We start from the raw sequence: 24,047 nt of genomic DNA, 5'->3' as shown, positions 1-24,047 counted from the left end.
AAAATTTTACACCAGTCCGTTTAAATAGACATTTAAATGTCATCTTAACTTTCAGCCACTTATTACTCTAATCCAGAAGTCAGCAAACTACAGCCTGAGGGCCAAATTTGGGCCATCACCTGTTTTTGTAAATAAAAGTTTTTTGGCACACAGCCATACCCACTTATAGACATATTGTCTGTGGGGGACTGGTCTTGGCCAAGCCAAGATATGTCTCTTTGGCATGAGGATTATTTGAGGCTGATTGCTTTTGATAAACTGGGACAGGGAAGGAGGCTCTGAGGGGTGGAACTTGCTTGCCCCTTGTTAGGAGACATTTACATTGTAAAAGAAATCTCTATCTGTAAAGGTGCCTCCCTCTCTGTACCAGGAAGAAGAAAGGGAATGGCCTTATCTCTAGAAACTTCTATCAATACAGAATTCAAGGACTTAAATCTGCATAATAATCTTATTCCAGTTTCTGGTAACCTCCTGTAACTGACTCCCCCCACCCCAACATCCTCCTTTGTCTTTAGATATTTAAGGTGGGGGCTTCAGCCATTTTGACGAGTTGCTCAGCTTGCCTGACCTCTCCCATGTATACATGTTATGAAGCTTTGTTTAATTTTCTCTTGCTATTCTGTCTCATGTGAATTTAATTCATTCTCCGGCCAGACGAACCCAGAAAAGGTAGAGGAAATGTCCTCCTCCACTACATGTCTATGACTGCTTTCATGATACAACTGTGGAATTGAGTAGTTGTGACAAACATTTTGTGGTCCACAAGCCTAATATATTTACTATCTTGTCCTTTAAGAACAAGTTGATAGTACCTGTTAATCCATTCCTTACATAGGTGTCAGATTAAACTTTGCATGTGCAGGATTGTGTGCATCACCTCTGTGCTCGAAATCTTTCACTGTTCTCCATACTTCACCACACACACACACACACACACACACACACAACAAAGACTTCTGGTGATTTCTCAGCTTGGCATTAGAGACTGTCTAGAAATGACCCTTGTCTATCTTTATAGCCATATTTTCTGAACATCACTGCGATCTCTGATCACACTGGTTTAAATGATGACCCACAAACACACCATGTTTGCCCTAACTCTGAACTTCTGAGAACGTGCTACCACTATTCTGCAGTATAATTTGCAACCCATTGTTCTTTGAACTATGGTATTCAATGGGCATTTATGATTCTAATGAAGCTAATTATTTTCTTCAGAATCTACTATGATCAAGGATGGCAATAGTCTTGCACATATAAGTAATTTCATTTGTCCCATATTGAGTTATATTGTTAAAGACACACGTCTATACATTGTGTAAATATTCATTTACCGTATATTGGGGATTCTTTTATGTCAGGCTTTATCCTAGGACAAGAAATGATATTAAAAAAAATTGAACAACTAGATCGCAATCTAATGAAAGAGACAGGTAAACAAGTAATAAGAATGATGTGCACATAGTAGAAACATAAAACACTAAAGAAGCACAGATGACGCAACAAACTCTGCCCAGAGAGGTTGGGATGGCTTCATGGAGGAGATGACGTTTGAGCAGGGTATTGGAAATTTAGAAAGCCCCAGAGGCTTGAAAATTCATGATTGTTCAAAGAATAGCAAGGAGGTCAAGATCACAGGATTGAAAGAAAAAGTGGCAACAGATGAAACTTTGTGGATTTGTGCTGTATAGAATGGACCCTGTGTGTCCTTTGAAGAATGGTGAATTAATCCTGTTGAGGCAAGGGAACCTTGAGTGTTTCTGAGCGATGATCAGATTCTACCTAGATTGTGAATTCCTGGTTGACAGAAATGACATTTTACATGTCTCTCTGTCTCCCGTGGGGTCTCCCAGTTCTGCCTCGAATATAGTGAACATTCAATAGAAAGTTGTTCATTGATTAGTTTCTTCCTGAGAGTGAAGCATTTCTGACTGGCTGGTGGCCAGCAACATTTTGAGTTCTCTCGGAGCTTGATAAAATGCTGACACCAAGATGGTTAAAAAAAAGCAGCAAATATCGTTAAGGTGATGAGAAGCGTCAAATTCATGACATTTCTCAGTGCCTGTCACCTTCACTCTAGTAGCCAGAAATGGTGTTTTCAGCTTTCAGCAAATGTTGGGCAAAGTTGAAACTCTCTAAAAGAGGCTGAAAGTTTATTCTTGTATCAACCACTTACAGTGGTGTTGGGAAATACTCACTCTCTAAGTCCTTGAGGATGACATGCTATTCATTGTTATTATTTAAGCCAAAGGAAAATGAGAGAAATCAGAAACCTTTGATGCAGTTGATAGAATGGAAGGGTTGGGCTCTTCCTCCAGATGTGTAAACACCAAGCCCTTGGCCTTCTGTGCTGTAAGTGACAGGAATTATCAGCCTGTAGTAATTGTCACAAGTTGCCAGGAGTAATGGAAGGCTGTGGGCATCGCAGCGTTGAGTGTCAGCCCTCAGGTTATGTTTGTGGCATTGGCTTTTAAGAAAGAAAAAGGCATTTCAAAATTTGTAATCTGAGATAGTTTAGCCCTGTGGGAACTGTTTCTCTTCTTTCCCCAACAAGAAATAGGATTATGGTTTCATTCTGAGAACTTTACAAAGCTGGGGCAGTAGAGGTCTTCCTCCTCCAATTTTCCTGTAAGGAGAGGACCAGGGTCATTCTGGTTTTTGAGCTGAACCAGTTTCCCTTGCTGTGGTTCCAATGCAGATAGATGTGGTAATTGGAAAGGCTGGTAAAGAAGAGCATTAACAGCCTTGCCTTGCAGACTGAAACTGGTTTTGGTTTTTGGTCTGTAGGGCCAACTTATCTAAGAGGCACAGTGTCTAGGGGCCACGAAGATCATTCTGTATCCCTGCTGATCTCCCCTTAAGCCTCTTTTCCTGCCTCCTTTCTCTCATTTCCTTCTCCACTCTCACTGAGTTGTACCACGTCAACATAGAGGGTCTCCACCCAAACGTCACGTGGGCTTCACACTTGCATTTGTCTGCTCCCACCCAGATTTCTTTAGTGAAGGTTCTTCCCCTTTTTCCTAAACCCTTGGCTAAACCAAAGTCTGGATACGATGACACTACCTCTGTGAAATCTTTTCAGATTCCCAAGCTCCTACTAAGCAAGTTCTTAACAGCATTTCATATGCACTGCTATCATAATACTTACCACATTGTGTAAAGTGGTCTGAAGCCCCCAAAGTTCGAAATAAACTCGGGCACAGAACTCATTGCTTTGTTTCAATGGTGTATCCTTGACAGGCTCTGTGCTTGACCCATAGTCATTGCAGAAACAAAATAAATAAGAATAGCTATGATGTATAGAAAGTTACTCTGTGCCAGTCATACCATCAGCTACATTAGCACAAGTAGGTGCTCATTTAAACCTTGCTCATAAAGGGAATGGTCTCATTACTGAATCTCATTCAAACCTAGTCTCCTCCAGATCCAAACAAAATCCAGTTATGCAAAGACGTCACCTTTATCTTTATTGTGCCTGCCTCCCTGCCAGGCACTGCCATTCAATAATTCTGCCAAGTGGTATCTTTCCTCGGGACAGAGTGCTAAACAGTGATTTATTGCTTGAATACACATTGCTTTCATGGAAGTGATTTGTTTAAAACAACAGTAAAGTGCTAAATAAATTATTCATTCCATGCTAATTCTTCACTTTTATGTGCTGTAGTAAGCGTCAAAATAAGCAGCCTGTGGGGCATTTTATTTTTGCCACATTAATCTTGGACAGTTTAAAGAAAAAAAATAGGGAATCTAAAGAAGAGGTTCAATTTTCAAGAAAATAGATTTCTTTCTTTCCTGCAGCCTCCTGCGGTAGCCAGGCAGAGAGTTCTGGCAGCTGCTTCCCCTTCCCTCAGTTGCCGTGAGTCACTTACTGAAGCCACTGACTGGGCCCAGCGACCCCCTCACACTCATGTTCATCGTTGTGAACACCTTAGCTCCTTTGCTCTGCAGCGGGATTTGCAATGGCCACTCACTAGCCCAAGGCCAGTAATGGGGCTCTTTCCTGGGGGATTTGCATTTCCTAGGGCAGACAGGGTGTTGGATTTCTAAATTTCACTGGTGTCTTGATTTAGGATTAAAGGATTATAAATTGAGAGAAGAATCAGTGACATTCTTACCATTTTTGCAACTGATTTCCCAAGTGAAATAGAGATAGCATTCATTTCTAGCCTTTCTTATCCTTCTTTACTGGAAGCCTCATTTCCTCATTAGAGTTAGGGACATTTGAATGACATTCAATTTATGAAAATTCTTCCTTAACAGAGGAGCAGATGGGTGATCTTGTAGATTCTTGGGAAGTTCCTCTCCTCTTTTCTGAACATGACCCTTCCATGTTTTGTACCTGCTAGTGTGGCAAGGAGAGGTGTGGCTCTCTGACCAGTGGAATCCACAGTGTCTCAGTAAGTGAGCTGCAAAGATCACCCCTCAGCCCAGGATGATAGAAGAGCTAACTCAGTGCATCGCTCAAGGCTCCAGCTCCAGATCAGAAGGCAAGAAGATCTAGGCTTAAATATGTACAACTTGAGCCCCAGCCCATCGCATCTCCTGTTTGAGGATAACAAAACCACCTCCCCAGGGTTGTGAAGTGCATTAAATGCCCTGTTGTGTGTAAAGCATCTGACTTGCTGTAAGACTTGAAAAGGACTCTATTTACATCTAGCTAGGGATTGCTCTTTTCTCTTTATTCCCACAGCACTCAGTTTCTAAAGCATTTGATTCTAACCTGTCAGCTCCAGGAGTCTCTCTCCAGCTGTCCTGTGTAAGGAGGGCAGGTATCTGCTTCCTCTTTTTGTATCCTCAGTAGCTCTTAGAACAAATATACACTGTGGTCTGTGCCTGGAAAATCAGTTGGATGGATAGCTGGATAGATGGACAAATAGGACAGATAGACAGTCAAATTGAAAGTAAGAAATATAATCTTTGAAACTCTTTAAAGCTCTTGTCTTTCCCTCTCCAAAGAGGCTGTGTAGCTTGGTGGTTAAGCTCTTGAGCTCTGGTCTCAGTTTATTTGGTTTTAAATACCAGCTTTCCTAGTTATATGCTAGCTGATGTGCAAATTTCTTAAATTCTCTAATCCTCCTTCTGAAAATGGCCAAAACAAGAAAAGAAATATTGGCTTCATGGGATAGTTAAGAATATATATATAGATTATATCATTTAAAAGTGCTTAGCGGAGCAACAAAAATAAACAAAAGTACTCAAAGTCAACTGGTGATAATAGTCCAGTTAGAAAAGAGAATTCTAATTTTATCAATCCTCTTTAATAAGAAAATGGGTTGACTAAGGTCACACAAGGAATTAAAATTGGCTCTGTAACCAGAATCCAGCCCTCTCAACTTCTAACTTTAGACCTCCACCCTGCCGCCCATACAGACTTTATTTAGCTTTGTCCCCATTGTACAGGAGAAGCAGTTTTGAGGGTCTCACAGGACATAGGTGAAAGACCTGGAATTCAGACTTTGATTTCAAATCTGCCCCCGATATACTTGTACTTATCCGGGGCTGTCCATTCCTAGACAGAAGAAACTCACAGAATGGGAGGTAAATCTGGGCAGCATCCTGGCCACCCTTCAGCTATCTCACAGATCTGTGCATGAAAGCTAACACTTTTGAACGAAAGGACAGAAAAATCGATAACCCTTTGGATTGGATCGTAGACATGTTTTACAAGGACTCAGGACTCCCAAAAGAGATACACAGCATTGAATTATCTGTAGCATTTAGTCCTTTAATCAGCCTAACCTTTCAGGAGGAAATCCAAAATGTTTGGAATATCCTTCCTAAAACTGGAATTTGATGAAATACCAATGCTTTTCTGTTACAATCAGTCAGGATATTGTGACCTCACTCTACTTTAGAGACTTGCTACAAATAAGTGCTCATATAACTGGAACATGTTGTTTTCACCTGGAAAAGTCCATTACCGATATACTTACAGTCAGTTAGTCTCACCATCAACAAATATTAAAGTTCTTTAGGGGGCCAGCCCAGTGGCACAGTGCTTAAGTTCACACCTTCCGCTTTGGCGGCCTGGGGTTCAGCAGTTCTCATCCCAGGTGCAGACCTGTACAGCGCTTATCAAGCCATGCTGTGGCAGGTGTCCCGCATTTAGAAGTCTCACTTATAAAATAGAGGAAGATGGGCATGGATGTTAGCTTAGGGCTAGTCTTCCTCAGCAAAAAGAGGAGGATTGGTGGCAGATGTTAGCTTTGGGCTAATCTTCCTAAAAAAAAAGTTCTTGAGGTTGGCAGGAGAACATTATGTCTAAGTTCACATGGACTTGTGAGAGTAAATGAGACATTAGTATGACATTGGTTTGAATGTGAGTGCGGGATCCATATCATACTTGGCCTTGTAGGTCATATTGTAAAATTTAAACTTGATTTTAAGATCAACGGGAGACCACAGAAACATTTTAAAGAGTGGGAAAATGTGACAAGGTTGCAACTTAAAAAGATTTTCCAGTGGTGGCAGTGTTGAGTGATTTGAGGAAAGCAGGGTGAGATGCTGGCAGAGTTGTCAGGGGCCTTACAATAGACCAGACCAAGTGGAGGTGAGCCTAGATGGAAGAGGTATATAGGATTTAGTGACCAATTAAGTTTGGGAAGAAAAGGGGTGGGTAGAATCAAGGAAGATTCTGAGCTCTAGCTTGAGCAATGACAACGGCATTTACTAAGCCTGGCAACACTGAAGATAGAGTAGATTGAGGCCTTCAGCCTTGAATGGTATTACAATGGGCAGAGACCTTACAAATGTGTAGTGTCATCATGGAGGAAACTGAAGTCCAAAGAGGTACGTTGGCTTCCACAGTGTCACAGTGTGTTAGCAGCGCAACTCGGGCTCACGTCTATATTCCCTGATTCGTAGCCCAGGCCTGCTGAAACGGATGGCTCCATTGAACAGGTTTAATGTGGAATCCCACACGAAGGTGGATTTACAGCGAAGCTGATGAAACTTAAGATTCTGAGCTTTCAGAGGCGTGGGTTCCTGTGTGGGCTGGGAGTTCGGGGGAGTTGCAGACTGTTTCAGGTGCAGACGGAAAGCCAGGTTGCAGTCAGAAAATGTTTTTATTCTTTCAGTTCTGCCAAATTTCCTGAAGGTATCTCAGAAGAAAAGTATGTGGATCTTTAAGGCATTAGTAATTTGTTGTTGTGATCTAATTTCTCATTCTAATGAGTATTCACTGTTAAAGTCTCATTTTATTCATAATTTTGTATTATTTTTCTTAAAGAGAGGCCCCCAAATTGTATGACTTCACGAAACCTGGGTCTGTGCCTGATCCTACTGGTTTCAGTCTTCACTCTCCCTCTTCCACCTCTCCCATCTCAGAACCGGCCTAATCCAGTCCTTCCTTCGGTACACGGGGACTCCTGCCTCATGCCCTAAATGACATATGGTATGTTAAGATTATTCTTTACTCTCAGAAGCTCCTTATTCATAGAACTGATTCTTCTAAAAGTATCACCTACACCATTTGTCAAATGAGATGGTTGGAATGAGATGATCTTTACAGTCCCTTCCAGTTTTGTCTTAAGTTTCTTTTAAAAGAGTGGCAAATGCTAATTTTTTTTTTATAACCACCCACCAGCCATCTAAATGCCATTGTAGAGGATTAGAGCTAGCATTATGTAGAAGCAGTTTGGTTCTGTGACTAAATGACAAGGAACATATAAGAATCACTTAACCTCTGTAGGATTTTTTTTCTCCAGTGAAAACCCTTATTAACTATTAGTACATTTTACTTGGGATTTCAAGATGTTATTTAAATTTCACTTTCAAGCCACTTTTGTAAGCTTTGAATTTCCTTTTAAGCAAGTTGTGTCTCATCACACCTTAGCACTCAGAGAAACCAAACAAAAGATTTGCTAATAGAGAAGTCAGTTGTTCTTCCGTCTTTATTGTTTTTAGAGAGTAAAATGTTTCTCTTCCTCCCTGGTCTATCTTAAGACTTTTAGTCTTAAGGAAAATATTTGAACTTAGCTTATTGACTGTCTCCAGAGTTTTATTCTTGTTGCTTTTGTTAGTTGTGCTGTATGGTAAATGAGAAGAGAAAATTAAAAGGTTACCTTCTTTTTATTTTTTATTCCAGTGTCTTATTGAGGTTTATATTCTGACACTTGGATCACCATAATATGCATATCTTTATTTATTAGCTTCCTGTAAGTATGTTGTGTTAATCTTGAAAAATAATATTTAAAAAAATTGAGTTAATTTGTTCAGACCCATGAATAACACCATAAACACCAAGATGGAGAAGTGGAAAAGGAAAGACTTGCTTACTTCTTTGTATTGAAGCTTAATATAAGGAAGCCTGTGAACAGAAGGGCCCCTCATCATTAACACGCAGTTTGCTGCTTAATGGTGTGTTCACTTTGTGTGTGGGTTCTCACATAGGAAGAGTCTTAATATTTAGATAGTGTCTATATTTCGTACCCATAGTGATCTGAGAGCTTGGAGATCTGTCTTTCTCAGGTCGGCACAGCAGAGAAGTTGACAGGGAATTTCTGCATTCCTCAAATCCCCTCGCCCCCTTAACAAACTCAGGTTGTACCCTTCTTACTTAAGCATATGGCAGGTCTCCTCTCTGTTTTCTAGATTTCCAGAGAGAAGATAATGCAGGAAATCTCTTCTTATTGTTTTACAACTCTGCATTAACAATTCTCTGCATTGTCTGTGTTTCTGTAGCCAAGAACCAGGTGACGTAATTTGAACATGGATTGACTTGAAGGAGGTGGTTTGGATATAATCTCTATTCTCTTCTGGCGCTACAGAGGGGAATGAGGAGAATGTGGTATACAGGTTGTTTCTTTAACTGTGAAACAGTGGACTTGCATAGGATGTTTTGCATGATTTTCTTGAGCTGTAGCTCTCAAAACAACCCATTGAGCACTGTGTTGCCTGCTTCTCTGCCCCTCCTCCTTGGCCCAGCTGCTTTCAAGTCTTGAAACTGGCTTTGGCTTTCCAGGCCTGTTTAATTTTTCCATTTTGCTTTCCCTATATAGAGAAGGCTTGTCTTGAATATGCATTTTCGTCTATTTTGTACAATCATTTTAGCTTGGTGCTCTTTGGGGATTACGTTAGTGCAGATATCTGGCTCTTTTCTAGAAAAATTTATTTAATTTAGCATTTCCCTACTTCCTTTGGTTTAATGCAGAGGATTAAAAACAAATATAATTTATGGCAGAGTAATTTAACTAGAGGAAGAAGAATATGAAATGATCACCATTATCCACTAGAAATGGATATACGTTTTGGGGATTGTCTTTTTTTTTTATTATTCAAGAATAAAAAGAGGAAGAAGGAGGAGGAGGAGGGAGAGGAGAACAAAGAAAGAAGGAAAGAAGAGAGGGAGGGAGGAAGGGAGGAAGAGACATAGGGCTGAAGTCATCAGTCTGTTTGGTATGGCATTGTGAGATTGATAGATTTTGAAGAAAGTTTTGTTTTTGTTTTTGTTTTAGTTGATAGTGTCCCTCACCTTGGGGAATAGAAGAGCAAGTTGAAGATCAAAGGTTGTATTTTCAAGATTTGCATCAAAAAGTAATTTAGGGCTAGTGGATTTGATGAGCTGGGATTTGTTTGCTAGATATAATGACCAGCCTCTAGGACTAGAGCATATGACTAGGCTTTTATTGCGAGCATTTCTTTGCTTGTTACTAACAGGAAAGAACTCAGTGAGGGAGTAGTGAAGAGATCCGAGTTGCCTTGAGTGAGAGCTGCCGTTTTTCTCATATGGAGGCTCCCGGGACAGTGCTCTAGAGCTCTTGTGCAGGCCGTGGCCTTACATCTTGGCTGCAAGTGACCTCTATGGGGAAACTGGCTCAGAGGGAGGACATAGCAAATTTTACTAAAAACTTCCACTGTCCGCAAGGGCTCTTCCACATGCTACAGTTTGCTCTGTGTCTAGCATTGATTCAGTTTTCTGTACGCCCCTGTTTCTGTCTGCATTCCTGTTGGCTGTCTTGTCTTTTAAGTTCCCCAGGGGAGGTGCAGTGGCTGTTTAACTCACACCATTTCCATGTCGTGGCGAGGATATTACATAAATAAACATTACATTTAATTGTGTGTGGGCTCTTGCAAAATGTGAAGCTTGTTTGGGGATTAAGGCCTTTCCAGAGACAAAGGTCTACTCACTGCTTTCTGGTTGGCCCCACACCCTAAGTTCATCCCACTCTTTCTAGTGGTTTTTCATTTCTCCAGTGTGTTTGCATCCGTTGGATTATCTCTGTCTGATGACTTGAAGTGAACATGTGTGGTTGTGCGTGTGCATGCACATCATGCCATCCTTTCAACTCCCCTCTGGGGGTTTCTTAATCCAGTTTAGTAATTATTGATTTCTCTTCTCTTTGATCACTCAAACAGAGTGCAATTACATATTCACTTAAATCTTCTGAAAATGATGATACTATAAACCACTCTGTTGAAATCTGCATTTAAATGTGTGCACATTCGCTGTCAGGAACCCCTGATCTAGGGGCAGCCAAGTTCTGCAGCGAGTTAAGTGGAAGCATCAGCTCCTAAAGCAAGATTTCACTAAGATTCAAAGAATTTAAAAATTAAAATGACAAAATTGCCGTTGACTTGAGGTCAGTAAAAAGTTAAGCCTCAAGTTTGTCTACAATAAGGAAAAAATACTCCAGGAATGTCTAAAAGAAGGCATAATGAGAGAGAAGGAGTTTGTGACCAGCACCACGTCTGATAGATAATAGGTCTTGAGCACTTTGGAAATTAATAGAAAGGATCCGTCGTCAGTGGTTCCACCTTGCCTCTGGTAACAATCATACTCATATTAGGCAGCATACCATGGGGACAGCTTAGCACAGTGATTTAGAATCTGCATATAGTGTGAGTTAAACTTATCCGCCGCTTACTAGCTGAGTAATTTGAGTTACTTAGCCTCGGTGTGCCTCAATTTCCTCATCAGAAAAAAAAAAAATCAGATAATTACTTGAAATGCCCTTAATAGTGAAATTTGCCTGGTAAACAGTGTAGGCATCTGATAAATGCTAGATGTTATAATAATATCAACTATTTACATTTGCATAGGACTATAACATTTATACAGAGCTTTTCCACTTCCTATTGTGTTAGCTTCCCACAATTCTACAAGATAAAGGAGAGGGATAACATTATCTTCTTTTTTTTTAATAAGAGAAGACCCTTCAGTACTTAAGTGACTTATTCAAGGTCACACAGTGGCAGACACTACTAGTTGTTACTTAGCAGCCACTCCTCACTTTTTCTTTCCTAATAGATCCCACCTCTTACCATAGAAAATACCAAGGCAGGGCCTGGCCCTGTGGCTGAGTGGTTGGGTTCGAGTGCTCTGCTTCGGCAGTGTGGGGTTTCACCGGTTTGGATCCTGGGCATGGACCTAACACTGCTCATCAGGCCGTGTGGAGGTGGCATCCCACATAGCAGAACTAGAGGGACCTGCAACTACAATATACAACTATGTACTGGGGTGGCTTTGGGGAGAAGAAAAGAAAAAGGAAGGTGGGCAACAAATGTTAGCTCAGGGCCAAGCTTTAAAAAAAAAGAAAATGTAAGGGCAAAACACCATCTCCTCATTTCCGCAGTCTTTATTGCAGCCATGGTGTGGGCATGTGGCTGAATCCTGGTCATTGAGACTACAGAGATTTTGCTAAAAGGGCTTTTGAGAAAGAGTTTCCTTTCTAATTTAAAAACAAAACAAACTAAAAACATACAGATGCTAGAGACCCTTCTTTTCTTTGCTGGATGTGGCTATGTCTGCACGTGATTGTAAAGAAATGTTATGGCCTCCTTACAAACATGAAGGCAAATAGCAGCAAGTGTTGACATTGTCAGAGAGGAAATATGCACATCACTTGGGTCCTTGATGACGTTGTTAGCCTAAATTAGTCCTGGAACTGCATAAACTCTGGACCTCCTGTTATGTGAGATAAAACATCCCTTACTGTTTGAGTCGCTCTTAGTATTCTGTTTCTTGTTGCTAAAGACAGTCCAACAGATATGGTTGGCTAGACCAAGATTCAAAATCTGGTCATTTTCTGATTCTGAAGTCTGTATTTTTTTCACCAGAGCACATTGCCATCCTAATAGTAAGGCCCTCCACAGTAGAGCAAAAGGCATCTCTCTATTCTAATATTCTGTGCATCTCTACCCATAATCTAAACTTTAGCTACACTTGATGACTTGCACTCTTCTTACCACTCTGTGAGCTTTCACACCTCTGGATCTCTAGCCTCATGCTCCCTTCCCTTGGAAATACCATCTCTACAGCCTCTCCCCTCCATCAGAATCACACTGTAGGGGATCAGAATTTGCCACCTCAAGATGTGTCTCTTTGGCATGAGAATTATTTTGGGCTGCTTACTTTTAAGAAACTGCAGACGTGGGAGAAGCTCTGAAAAGTAGAAGTTACCCTTTGTAAGAGACATTTACATCTGTAATGGAAATCTCCATTATACAAAAGTGTCTCCATCTCTGTACAGGGAAGAGGGGGGTGACCTTCTCTCTAGAAACTCTTATCATTGTGGAAGGCAAGGACTTAAATCTGCATAATAACCTTACTCTTGTTTACTGTCCTTTTCTGGTAATCTCCCATAAGTGACTCCCCCACCCCGAATATCCTCCTTTATCTTTAGCTGAAGATGGTATTTAAGGTGACAACCTTGGTCATTCTAGGGAGTTACTCAGCTGTCCTGGGTCTCTCCCATGTATACGTGTTATAAAGCTTGTTTGATTTTCTCCTGTTATTCTGTCTCATGTCAGTTTAGGTCTTAGACCAGTCAGAAGGACCTAGAGGGTAGAGGAACTGTCTTCCTCCCCTACAATACCCAGCCTCTGGGATTTGTCTTGAATGCATCCTTTTGTAAGAACCTATTCCTGATTTTCTTTCTTGCTCTCTGAAAGATATACACACTGTTCTCCTGCTGCATACCTTTTTCTTCCTTATTTTGTAACATCTGTGTACACCTTTGCCTCTCCACTAGACTGAGCTTCCTGAGACTGGTACCAAGTCTCATTCTCCCTTTGTGTTGTCAGAGTACAGATTTTTTATTCCTGCCTCTTAAGAAGACTTCGTAAATGTTTATTGAATTAAATGTGTATAATTTTAGAGCTGAAAGTTCTTTCTTCTGAACAAAGTTCTCATTTCTGGCAATTATAGAAGGTTCTGTTTCTTGGATTCATGACCCCCCTGGGATTCAGGAGATCAGTGATATCATTAAAGTAATATTCATTGTTTTATGCTCATAGCTTTTATTAGATTAGATTCTTAAAGAATTCATAGCTCCTCAAAATAATGAGACCTCTGTTTAAGTTGGAAAGTTGATAAATGCTCGCTGAGACAAAGACATAATCTGGAACATGCATATTTTTAGGAAATATGCAAGTTTACTTCTTTCCTTAAAACTGAAGTGCAGAGGAAACAACCGAAAACAAAGCAAAGTTCTGGCTATTGAACATCTCTCTTACATTTTATTCAACTCTTCAATCCCCGTGGAAGGTTCTTCCAGATCTCTTCAGGCCCCTTATAATTCTCTGTCCCCATATTCTCTTCCGTCCACATCTGTAAAAACATCCAACTGAATGGTTCTGGCAAGCTGCTATAAGCAACAGAGAGGTGGCCATTTGAGATTGGTGATGAGGAAACACCAGAGCCTGCTGAAAGCTGGTGCGGAAAGGATGGAGGTAGCCATCTTCAGCCCCTGCCCCAACCCGCAGGCATCTTCAAGCCAGACTGTGACCCACCTCAGAGGAGCAGAATTATGAATCTTAGCATGATTGAGATCTATGCAGTCTCCCCATGTGTTACAATGACAGAAACACCTGCCCAAACCAGCCCTGAGTCACTAATGACTGAGAGGAATACAAAAGAAAATGTCTTGTTTTGTAGACTAAGACTCCTTCCACCCTCTTCACTATTCAAGATTTGGAACTATAGACCATCAGGAATGAAAGAGACTTGAGGATCTTCTAGCCCAAATTGCTCTGTCAAGAAGCCCAAGGCCATACTTTTGTCCCTGAGATTAGATTCCCTTCCACAGTTGGACACAGAGAAGGAAAGAATGCAAATCATTAACAATTGAAAAATGAAGAGAGGTGTCTTACTTTTCCAAGATTTCCCTGAGATGGAGGTGAGATGAGGTGAAGGGCAGTGGCCGGGCCAAGTGTCCTGGTGGACCTCAAATTTCCCTAAATGTCCATTGAGTTCTCCTAGAACTTCCCTAAAATGATAGTTTAGGGAGAATTGTTTGCTGAGCAAACTCCCTCTTCAAGAAAGATTCTCATTAGCCCTTTGCCTCCAACCAGATTGCTACTCCTAAGCAAAAGAATCAGGAGAGACATTCATAGGAGGAATATATTCATTCCTAAGGAGTTAGGGGAATTGAAAATACACCAACCCCCACAACCCTCCATTAGCCCTTCCTCTGAGGTGCATTCTTTAAGTTATCAAAGGAAAAGGTCAAGGCACTATGTTTTTCCTTGAGAAAATAAATGGAGAATTCCTATGCTGTTACTTGGGAAGTATGGAATAAATTTCAGTTCTCTATAGTACGTAATTAATGTAGACGTTTTCAAAAGTATACTGTGTAGCATCAGGTTACCAGGGAGGTGTTTTAGGGGTTCCTTAACTGTTTGGGGTTTTGTTTCTAAATTATATTTTTATATTAATTAAAAAAAAATGTCACATTCACAGATGTCACATGTCTACATCCTTGGCATAATGGAGCCTGCTGACGTATTAACCCGGCATGCTGCCCTGGTGATTCATTCTAACGCATACCTGGAAACAAGCCTTTCCCTGCCCTTTTGATACAACAGGACATTTTTGACTGGCTTTTGTTGTTTTACTAAAACACAGTCATCAACAAACAAGTGTCTTTATTTACCTCTGTGAATGCTTATGTTTTGTAACCAATCGCAGAAAGAAGTTGGTGTTAGAAGGGGGAAGGAAGAGGTTGTCATTTTCCTCCCCCAAGCTCCTTTGTGATGGTTTCTTTTGTTTTCCCTCACTTTACTAAGAAATAATTGACAAATATAATTGTATATAATTAAAGTGTACAACGTGGCGATTTGACATACATATACGTTGTGGAGTGATTGCCGGGATCAAGATAATTAACACATCCATCACCTCACATAGTTAACACTCTGTTTTGTTTTTCTTTTGTTTGCTTTTTTTTTTTTATTAAGAATGCTTAAGATTTACTCTCAGTAACTTTCAAGTATACAATATCGTGTTATTAACTGTAGTCACTGTGCTGTACATTCGATCCTCAGAAATTATTCTTTTAATAACTCAAAGTGTGTACCCTTGGTCTACATCTCCCCATTTCCCTTTCCCCCAGCCCCTTAGCAACCACCATTCTATTCTTTGTTCCTATGAAATTGTTTTTTCTTTGTTGAAGATTCCGCATATAGGCATTACCATACAGTAGTTGTCTTTTTGCTGTGTGACATTTCACTTCTCACAGTGCCCTCCAGGTTCGTTCACATTGTTGCAAATGGCAAGATTTCCTTCTTTTTTATAGCCGATTCATATTCCGTTGTATATTAAATGTAATGCCACATTTTGTTTACGTGGTGGTTTCTTAACGCCTGTGTGCAGAGGTGAGGGATGAGAGGCTGGAGTTGGTGGAATTATTCAGTAGAGCTCTGGAAGACCTTGGGAAAAGGGATAATAGTTTGGTGAGCCCAGGTGGTGAAAATGTGACTCAGCACTGTGGAGGAAGCCCACGGTCACTCCTTCGAGGACCTGCACTCATCCTGGCACTGTTTGTGGCACCCTCCCACCTTCCAAAGAACAGATGATTTGAGAATAGCAGCTTGGTGGGTGGGCTTCAGCATGCTCTTTATATTATGGACAAAGTGAAGTTCACCCCAGAAGCTCCGTTAGTGATGGATATGGCAGGAAGGAGCCACAGCAAAAGAACAAGACAGATGGCATGTGGTGACAGCAGCTCCTTGACTGCCTGGGGGATACTTAGACATGTCACTGCGGAAAGTCCTAGAATAACTGGGCACTGAGGTCCTGCACATGTAGGTAGAAGTTGTTAAGCCATAGTTATTTAGATTATAGCTATTTAAAGAAAGTATCCTAAGATTAGAGAGGAATCTTAAAAAACTACTACCATATGGTCACCACTTATTGTTTTGAGTCAGGGATATTTTGGTACTATATAAAAGAAATGATGGGTATTCCATTGTGTGTGAGTGTCTGTTGATCAAAACAGCCTTGCTCTCATTGATTGGATTTATAATTAAATGCTGTACACTTGGACTCATAGAATCAAATCTATACCTGAAAATTGTTTACTGAATGAATAAAAATAAATTACCACTTATGTATTATTTAAGGACATATAACATTTCACTCAATTAAAAAGTTCCGCGGGGGCTGGCCTGGTGGTATAGTGGTTAAGTTTGCACACTCTGCTTCGGTGGCCCGGGGTTCACTGGTTCAGACCGTGCACACAGACCTGCACACCACTTATCAAGCCATGCTTTGGTGGCGTCCCACGTAAAAACAGAGGAAGATTGGCACAGGTGTTAGCTCAGTGAAAATCTCCCTCGAGCAAAAAAAGAGATAAATTGGCAACACATGTTAGCTCAGGGCCAATCTTCCTCCCCCCCAAAAAAAGTTTGTTTTTTTTTTACTTTGAAAAGTAGGCACAAATAGTAAACACTGGGACAAGAATAGGCAGGCAAGTGTGTTTTTCCCCTTTTTCTCATCTAATAGTGCTGTTTTGGGCTATGCCCCTTTTAACAGGCGCTAATTCTATTAAATAGTATTGCTGATTAAACAGAACAGAAAAACAACCAACCAACCACCAAACAGATATAATATAACGACACCTCACTCTCCAGGAGTAAGGTGCTAAATAATGCACGTGGACAGTGAAGGGAAAAAAGAGAGGAAGAGAGACTTCAAATAATCGATTGAAAACATAACTAAAGGTTAGCAGTTCTCCCTTTCTTGCTCTTGTTCTGAAAACAAAGATTAGACTGGTTCAAGCAGATATCCTTTGAAATGCCATAAAGGACACCTCTTCTGGTGCAGTATTGATAAACTGCCGAGTGTATCACTGGCATTTGAGTTCTACTAGCCCAGCAAGAAGAGTCAGGGAGTGGATTTTTACCTCCCTGCCCGCCGGCCTGTGAATTGCTTAAACACTTTGTGTGTGTGTGCTTGAGGGACTCCACACCATTACATGCTGGGTTAAAAAGTTCCTTCTTTGAGGTTCTTCTGAATTCCCTCTGCAGATGGATGGGAGACGCAGCTTGTGACCAGCTGAACTTCATTATTTAGTTTACTGCCATATTGTATCAAGAGAGCAACTGCCTAGAAATGCTTTATGCCCACAACCCCATTTTCTTAGTAGGGGATTTATAGGCCTATTCGGCAAAATCGTACTGAGGTGGAGCAGCAACACGGCTCTGTGTCTTCAAACAAACAGCTACCCCGCTGCCGCTGATCAGTGTTCCTGGGATGGCGGTGATTGAAATTTAGCACTTAGAGCCACTTAATTGGCACATGGATCTGTTTAGCATATGCCCCCACCACGGGCATGCCATCTGATGTGCCCGTAGGGTGCCCAGCACCTCACACATGCTCACATTTTGCTAAAGAAGCAAGTTTTGAATAGGTCCTTGAAGGAAGCCTGTGCTGCAGTTAGGAGAGGGGTGGCCTCAGAGCACAGCTCCTTGGATCTCTGCCTGCATTTGGGTTACCATAGTTCTTCATTCCCTTGAACTTGGAACAAATCTAAGGTCATGAATTCCAGTTTGCTTACTGTGAAAGAAGTGTCACAATCCGCTCAGTGATGCTTATGCCTGTAATTCGAGCCTTGTGCTAGCACGGTGGATCTTGGAACGATTCAGCACTCCTCAGCAGCTCGCTGCCTTGGAATTCAAGGTTAGAAAGTTCTATGCTCACTGTGGCTAGAACTGATCCCTTGGCCTTCAGAGAAAATCCAGGAAATCCATGTCAGCATTTTTCTACTGAGTTGGAAACAGCGGGTCTGGGCCAAATGTTCTAGGTAATGAGTATCAAGAGAGGAATATGGACCTCAACAGAAAACTGAGTGGACTCGTAAGGTTCTTTTTCCTTATGTAAGAAGAACAAGTAAGGGGTCTGAACATCGGTGGTTAGGTACTCACTGCTCTGCTGCATCTTCCCAAGTCTCCTGGTGCTTGTATACTTCAGGTGACCAGGTGGGCCTGAGTTTCATTGAGATGGGCCTGAGTTTCACTGGGACTGAAAAGGGGTAATCAACTGTCTATCAACTAACATTTTCCTTGAGGAACTCATCCTGTCCTAACTGGATCACGGACTCCCAGGCCTCATTTGTATTTATGTCCTCTGGCATCAGGCAAAATCCTGGGCTCCTAATAAATGCTTAATAAGTGTTTGTTGAATTCTGAAAGAATGACCTAAATAGTTTGGGCTCCTCTGAGAGAGGTTGAAAACAGTGATAGGTTAAAATCAGAGGAAGATTCGCTGTGATGCTAATGGAGCTTAAGTTTCAGTGTCCCTCAATTGCATAGGTCCCTTCCCAGGACCTCTTCCTAAGTTTGAATTCATCATTTTATATTCTGTTCCTAGTAGAGGGTTCCCCAAGTTCTGTAAGCTTCAGGATCCCATAAAACATAGATTTGCTCCTGTTAAAATGCTGTTGCTTAGCCTTGTGGCTTTTATCTATTGTCTTTCCCAGAAAAGATCAGGGAGATCACAGGAAACCGTCAAAGCCAAACCCACAGAGAAGAAGAAGGGGGAGGATTAACATTTAAGAACCCCATGGAAATTGAAGAGTAATTTGCATTTCTTACCTAAGTTAACTCCTCCCAGCAACCCCTTCTGGGAGATAGCATTACTGCCCCCCATGCACCCCCCAATAGATGGGGATATTGAGGTTTAGAGAAACTAAGTAACCTGCTCAGTGTGGTACAGCTACTAGGGCTGGGACCTACATCATTGACCTTCTTCCTCTCTTCCAACCATGTGCTCAGTAGCTACCTTGCAGGGTGTATATTTAAAGGCTCTGCCAGCCTTCCTGAAAGTGTTAAGCCCACCAGGGTAAGAAATGCCTAGATGGGCAGCTAACTCTTGCTGCCATGGGAGTTGAGGGAGGAGCTGGGGGAGAAAGTTGAGGAGGGGATCTGCCTTGAGCAGTTTAATGGAAGGCATTGGCAAACCCTTCCCCGGTCAGGGTAAGGGAAGGCTGTAACAATTCATTCAATTATGTTAAGCGCCCATTAAAGGAATCCTAAACCCTCCCTTGGGCCGTTTCAATTCTGTGAGACTGTAATTGTTTGAGACTAACCCTGATGTCTTCTTTTGCCTTCAGGTGATTCTCATTTTGACAAAGCTGTATGACTATAACCTGGGGAGCATCACTGAGAGCTCGCTTTGGAGGTACGTGGATAAATTGAGCTAATAATTACTATGTTATTTAAACACAATGACCATGACTGCTCTCTCCGCAAGGTTGCTGGTTATGTGTATGCCTTCCTTCTGTTTGCTCTCTGTCTTAACTATGAATTGGGGTCTATCTCCAGGCACGCCAGATCCAGACCTTCTTTATAGACCCCTTCTTTAGGTCACAGTCAGATCTCTTTGCTAAACTTTTCATTAGATTGTCTTTCTGCGTTTTGGTTCACACACTTCTCACTTATCTGTGAGCTTATTGTAGCAGAAGCGAAAGAATGAAGGTATCTTTGCAGAGGGGATCAACACAACCTGTAGGTCTGCAGAACCCAGGCACACTACCAGTGCAACACTCTTTCACGCGTCCCTTGCGTGGTCCTGAAGGTGTGCGCGCAAACTTATATGCACACCTTTATCTCTAGGATTCACGCTGTATTCCCTCACACATATAGAGTGTGCAAGAAATAGTTTTTCAACATATGATACTAATCCTTTAGGGACAGACTAATTCAATTGGATACCAGCACAAAAGAAAAGTCCCCAGAAACCCAGGCAGGTGCTCTCTCCTCCTTTTTTTCTTGGAGACTATACACGTATGTTCTGTTGTCTCTTTTTGTTTCTAAAAATTGGCTGTATTTATCTCATTCCTGATTGGCTCTTCTTCTCCAGCCTGTGTCATGTGCCTACATCTGAACCAGTCTCTGAAGCCTAAGAGAGCACTACCTCTGATTGGTTAGGCCTGGGTCACGTGAAAATCTCTGAGTCTCTGAGACGATAGAGACAATCTCAGGGATAATAGTCAGTGATCACTGGCTTGGTGGCAAGCCCAGGGTCTGTCCTGATTGGTCAGTGCCCTTCTCATAACGATGGCTAACTGTTGGCTATCACCTCTGATTAGTCCCCGTGCCCCCGAAACACACATACGTGCACACAAGGACTAAGTGGTCATACTAATAACAGAAAAGCAGGGAGTGGTCTTTGTGCACATAAAAGCTGTGAGTGTCCACCACATAAGATCCGTGGAGGATTCCATCACCTGTCAATTCACATAACTAGGAGAGACTGGCTATCAGCTCTCAGTCTCAGACTGAGGTCTAGGGAGAAAGAGTCCACTTGTGTCAGGTGGCCACCCCTGGTATAGTCAACAGTGACTGGGGAGGGAAAGTTGATTTATGTAGTAGTAATTTGGTTGCAGGGCCTGTCCCTATAGTGGAATGCAGTTGTCATACAAGAGAAGGATCACGGATTGGATAGGTACCCCAGAGGAATCTACCATACTCCAAAAAGGGGATTGTTCATTAAATTTTACTTTTACTTAATTTCTGTTTTCCATTATGCTTGACATTATGTACAACAAGCCCCAAATAAATTGTTCTGTATTAGGAAAACCCTAGTAGACTAAAGAAAAGAATAGAGTCTATTCTTTTATTTGTTGTCAGGCATTTAGACTATTGAACTCCTCCTCCAGCTCGGAGGTCAATTATGTAGAGTTTCTGCCCCAAGGAAATTATGTCACTGAAAAAAAAGTGTGGGAAGTTTGGTAAGAGCCTCAGAAAATGCAATTCTTTAATGCATTAAGGGCCTGACACCTGCTGTATTGTTTAAATTCAGTACCTATTCATCAGAATCTCTATGACTCTGAGTAAGCTTATGCTTCCTTGATAGATTTCTCTAATGTATGTACATATATGAAAGTGAAAGCCACCTTTTATTCTGCAGTGCATCTGCCCTATAAAGTGTAGTCGGCATATTCGAAAATTAAAAGATGTGCACTTCTGTCTCAGTGAGACAGAGGCTTTTAGTAGCCATAACTCTCAACCTGAGCGGTGGGAAGGGCATGCTTTAGGACATGAGGAGAGCTTGTCCTAGACTGCTGAAGCTCATGTTCAACGTGCTTCTAACGCTGATGGAGCATTGTTACCGATGCCCCAGTCTAGAAAGAATCTTCTTTTCTGATTGTAAGGGTTAGTGAAATAAAAATGATATCACCTTCCAATAGTATCAGGCCTCCCTTCTGAGCGAACAACCTCCATGGGCTTAAGCTTGGGAAAGTGTGGCAAGAATGACGTGCTGACTTTTCAGTGTTAGAATTAATTTCACTAGAGGAGATATGTGTATATGCACACATACATGCACACATAAATATACATACACACATACATACATACTTATCTATATACACACATATACATATACATATATAATATACCCACAAACATTCACTTTTCTAATATTCCCACAATAGTCGTTTGCCATACATGTCATATGTTATATACGCCATTATGTTGCAAATGACTACTGTGTGTATTCTATACTATTAGAACTACTTGTTATAATATTTTGATAGAAAAGCAAATGCCTTAGTGAAAATGTAACATAGAAAAGAAGGAAGGAGAAGGAAGAATATTTAGAATTCTTCTCAAGTGGTTTGGTAGGGCTTGCATTTTTGAGTGGCTCCTGAGGCCAATAGGTGGTCTTTAGGTAACCTCTTTGGGGATATTAATATAAAGGAGGAGGGGGACAGGGCTGGATGGGTGAAGGATGGGGATCAGGAAGGGAGGGGCTCATGGTTCTGAGTCATCTAGTTTAGCCCTGCTTGACGGAGACTAGGCTGCTAAGTATGGGCTCATTTTCTCCTGTATCATGTCTTACTTTCTTCTCAGAAAACTTACCCATGCCAAAAATTGGGGCCTTGCTGGGGGCACAGGGTAGGTTTTAGATATCCTCATGGCACCCAGAGCACAGAGCACTGGGCTTAACACATAGATGATACTTGATAAGTATCTGTTTTTGAACAGACCAGTGACTACTACAATTTTCTCTCTACTACATGGTCAACAACATATAATTTTCTTTCTCATTCATTTGGTCAACAAGGATGTATTGATTAAGTCCTTTAGGCCTTAGATTGTTCTGGTCCAGGGAGGGGCAGGTGAGTGAGTACATAGATTGGCAGCACACAAGCTCTTCCCTTCAGGTATTCATTGTCTAGAGGGGGCAAAGATCTGTGCAGTTAAAGTCAGAGAGAAATGCACTTACATGTAACCTGCTATATCTAATTGTATTAAATAAGATATTTAAGCAGCCACCCAGCACTGCCAGATCCCAGAAGAAGATAAATCTAATGTTAACAGACAATCTGTCATACAACCATAAGTGTTGTAATAAAGATATGAGACAAGTGTTGCTTCTTTACTTTGTTCCTGTGTATGTTTTCTCTTTTTTTTCTTTTTTTGAGGAAGATTAGCCCTGAGCTAACATTTGCCACCAAAACTCCTCTTTTTGTTGAGGAAGATTGGCCCTGAGCTAACATCTGTGCCCATCTTCCTCTACTGTATATGTGGGATGCCTGCCACAGCATGGCTTGACAAGCAGTGTGTAGGTCCACACCTGGGATCCGAACTGGTGAACCCTGGGCCGCCGAAGCAGAACGCCAAACTTAACAGCTACATCACCAGGCCGGCCCTATGTTTTCTCTCTTCAACTAGACTTTAAGTTCTTAAACCCAGAACCTTTCTAGTTTAATAATAATGGCAATGATGCTGAGAATAATAATAAGAAGAACAACAATAATAAAAATGAACTTTTATTGAGCACTCAATATGTGTCAGGCACAATGCTAAATGGTAGACATGCATTATTGCATCCTCTTAATTCATTTTTATAGTGTGCCCAAGGTCACCAATTTGTAAATAACAGCCCACGCACTTACAGGCATGTTAGTTAATAAGCTTCAATCATTTCACTGTTTAACTGTTGTCCACAATCCCATCTGCCTTCTGGTGGATCTTTCTAGACATAAGCAAGCACAATTATATATATATATATATGTATATATGTGTGTGTGTGTGTACACATATACATATATATGTATATATATATGTAGGGTTTTATATATATATATATGTAGGGTTTTATATGTATATAACACTGTGACATTCTGAGCAGCATTTGCCCTACTCCAGAAAAATACTGGGCAACAGGGAAATGGCTTCTTCTCCAACAAATAGATACCTACACTTTTCAATTGAGCCTTTATTCTTTACAAAATTTATCAGCTGAATAGTCAAGAGGGGGAAAGTGGCAAATGCCTTTGGGGTGTTAGAACAGGAGAGAGACCAAGAGGCAGCTGACCTCGTAGTGATGTCCTAGGGCGTTAAACCTCCCACCATCAGCCATCAACAAGCCCTGTATGACAGAGTTAAGATGCTGCTGTACCAAATTAATGAGCTTTTGCTCCCAGTTGGCCTTGTCATTGATTACACCTTAATCCTGGAACAAGTTGTTGATTTTGTTTTGTTTTCTGTTGTTGTTCACTCAGGAGTCAAACTGAGAGGAAAATGGGATGATGTGACACGGAACAATTAACTACACCTTAGAATCTTCTCCATCTTGCAGTGGATTAAGCTTTGAGATTTAGTAGAGCTGCCCGTTTCACCATACTGAAGCAAGATAAGCTTAAAGGTTGAGATAAATAAAATGTCAAAATCTAGATACAGTATCTCTGAAAAGAAATATATTCATCTTTTTTCCCTCTAGTGCCAGGGTAATCAGCACTCTGAGGAGAGAGGCTTAGCTGCTGAGAAAGCCCCAGGCAATTCTGGCAGGAGCTAAAAGTATCCCCTCTTAAATGGAC

General features: G+C 41.2%; 1 protein-coding gene across 1 annotated transcript in view; it reads left to right on the top strand.

Moving 5' to 3' along the window:
- The window catches only part of SORCS1 (sortilin related VPS10 domain containing receptor 1), a 476,329-nt gene that overhangs the window by 156,904 nt on the left and 295,378 nt on the right, over positions 1–24,047 (top strand). Inside the window, exon 2 of the mRNA XM_046654074.1 lies at positions 19,332–19,399. Within this exon, the coding sequence (XP_046510030.1) occupies positions 19,332–19,399 (68 nt within the window). The remainder of the gene's footprint in view (positions 1–19,331; positions 19,400–24,047) is intronic.

The sequence above is a fragment of the Equus quagga genome, chromosome 2, assembly GCF_021613505.1.
Source record: "Equus quagga isolate Etosha38 chromosome 2, UCLA_HA_Equagga_1.0, whole genome shotgun sequence".
Lineage (NCBI taxonomy): Eukaryota > Metazoa > Chordata > Mammalia > Perissodactyla > Equidae > Equus > Equus quagga.
The sequence above is the reverse complement of the archived record's forward strand: the minus strand, read 5'-3'. Positions and strand labels throughout refer to the sequence as shown.